The sequence below is a fragment of the Mastomys coucha genome, unplaced genomic scaffold, assembly GCF_008632895.1.
Source record: "Mastomys coucha isolate ucsf_1 unplaced genomic scaffold, UCSF_Mcou_1 pScaffold20, whole genome shotgun sequence".
Taxonomy (NCBI): Eukaryota; Metazoa; Chordata; class Mammalia; order Rodentia; family Muridae; genus Mastomys; species Mastomys coucha.
Genome location: NW_022196903.1, coordinates 80,484,043 through 80,486,060, shown reverse-complemented (window position 1 = coordinate 80,486,060; position 2,018 = coordinate 80,484,043). Strand labels below are relative to the sequence as shown.

General features: G+C 43.9%; 1 protein-coding gene across 10 annotated transcripts in view; it reads right to left on the bottom strand.

The window, feature by feature from the left end:
* The window catches only part of Aak1 (AP2 associated kinase 1), a 155,225-nt gene that overhangs the window by 36,856 nt on the left and 116,351 nt on the right, over positions 1 to 2,018 (bottom strand). For 8 of the 10 annotated variants that reach the window (XM_031382444.1, XM_031382451.1, XM_031382443.1 and 5 more), the window contains one exon: positions 1,020 to 1,252. In XM_031382444.1, the coding sequence (XP_031238304.1) occupies positions 1,020 to 1,252 (233 nt within the window). The remainder of the gene's footprint in view (positions 1 to 1,019; positions 1,253 to 2,018) is intronic. The other 2 variants (XM_031382445.1, XM_031382453.1) reach the window with 1 other exon arrangement.

The window sequence follows — 2,018 nt, the reverse complement described above, 5'->3', positions numbered from 1 at the left end:
CTCAGAAATCCGCCCGCCTCTGCCTCCCAAGTGCTGGGACTAAAGGCGTGCGCCACCACCGCCCGGCTCCCAGTGTTTTCCTAAAGGACTTCCCACAGAAACTAGAAAGTTTAGTCTTTACAAATGCTGTCTCCTTCACTTCAGCTCTCAGGAAATCTTGCAGCTTGCCTGTCTTTTACAAGACTCTTCAGGTTAGGGTCTACAGCAACCTATGCTGAGGCCTGTGTGTCAAGTGTGTCAAGCAAAACCAAGCCCCCTTTCTTGGCTGCCTCTGATCTTTCAGGATCCAGGTAGTACTAAGCTATCATCCCATGTTCAGAACGATGTTCAATGGCAGAAGCATTCTATCAATAAATAAACAAACTAACAAACAAACAAAGACATATCACTACTTCCTATATTTAGATCACTTACTTTTCTTTCAGTCTTTCTTGACTTAAATATGATTAACCATAGCTGGCATGGTATCAAGGAAGCTATGGGTCTAAAATTACACTGACTTCACAATGGTCAATAAGACTGACTTTACATGAAGCAGAGAACCAGCAACCTATTAGGTTCATGAAGATCGGCCAAACACCCAAATAATTCATGATCAAACTGTGATTTATACTTTTAAGAAGAAAGTTCCTAGACAAAGTACTGCATGAAAGGAAAGAGAACACCTCACACAAACCTAAGGAGTCAAAGCATGTTCCCTCTGGGAGAGGAGAAGCAGCAGATCCAATGGTCACAATGAGCCAAGTCGCCTGTGCAGACAATGCTTGCTGAGACAACACCTTCTAAGTGTTGGGTATCCACAGTATAACTGTCAGTACAGGGAGCACAGGCCAGATGGAAGAATGGAAACTGAGTTTTATGATCTGTACAGTGCACATACTGTAGAAAGCTTATGATCTCTTATTAAATACAGACATGCACTAGCACGCGCTTACTATCACACCGCCACAAGGTTATGCAAAGAATCATATAGTAGTAACCCAGCACAGATCTTGCTCACATGATAAGAACAAACATACTTAGATTTATTGAGACTGGCCTCAGCTGCAGCTGCCTGGAGCAGCTGGGTTGATTTGCTGGCAGGAACCCCAAAGACTGCACTGTGGGTTACATCACTGAGAATCCGCCTGTGCCCAGCACGTTGGGTTTTGGGGGATGATGGAGGAGTAAGAGATCCAACTTTCTGTCCCTGGATGGTTGGAGGTGGAGTTGTCTGAACTTTTGGCTGTTGTCTCGCTGGGGCTTGAATCTGCTAGGGCAAGAAAAATGCAGAGCTTCATTATGAAAAAAAAAAAAGAGGAGAAAGAAATGGAAAAGAAAAACAAATCAACACTCCATTTTCTCATATAAGATTTGAATGGCAAAGGCTATCAAAGCCAGAGAAAAAAACCAAAGCAACAGCCATCCGAGCTGCAACAGAGACTGACACCACCAAGGCCTTGCCTGGTTCTTAAACATACTCAGTTTCCATCAGTTTCAATACACACATCAACTGCATGTAATATATCTACCAGCCCAAGACCACAGAAGCTATTCCCAGTCCTAAAGGCCTGGAAGGCATCTTAAAGAACTGATGAGAACAAACAGCTCCTCACCAAGGATGCTTACACAGGACAGGTAATAGACTGTGCCTTCTACTGCAGCTAGAAGACAAGACACCCTCCAGCCAAGATACTTTGGAGCACAGCAGTTTCTGCGGAGAGCTTGGATTCCCTCCTATACTGAGTAGAGTGAGTCAGACAATCCCAGAGTGAAACATGACAGCTCTTTTTTTTTTTAATGTTGTTAAAGGTCTTCGCTTCACTGGTACAATAGATCCACAAGAAACTATTTTGTTTCAACCCCATGGCAAAAGTGCAACACTGATTTAGTAGGATTTGCTTGCTCCAATCTTCATTAGGAAAATGGCACTGAAGATCAGCAGAAAATACAGTGAGATAGAAGAAAAACCTTGCCGGGCAGTGGTGGCGCACGCCTTTAATCCCAGCACTTGGGAGGCAGAGGCAGGCAGATTTCTG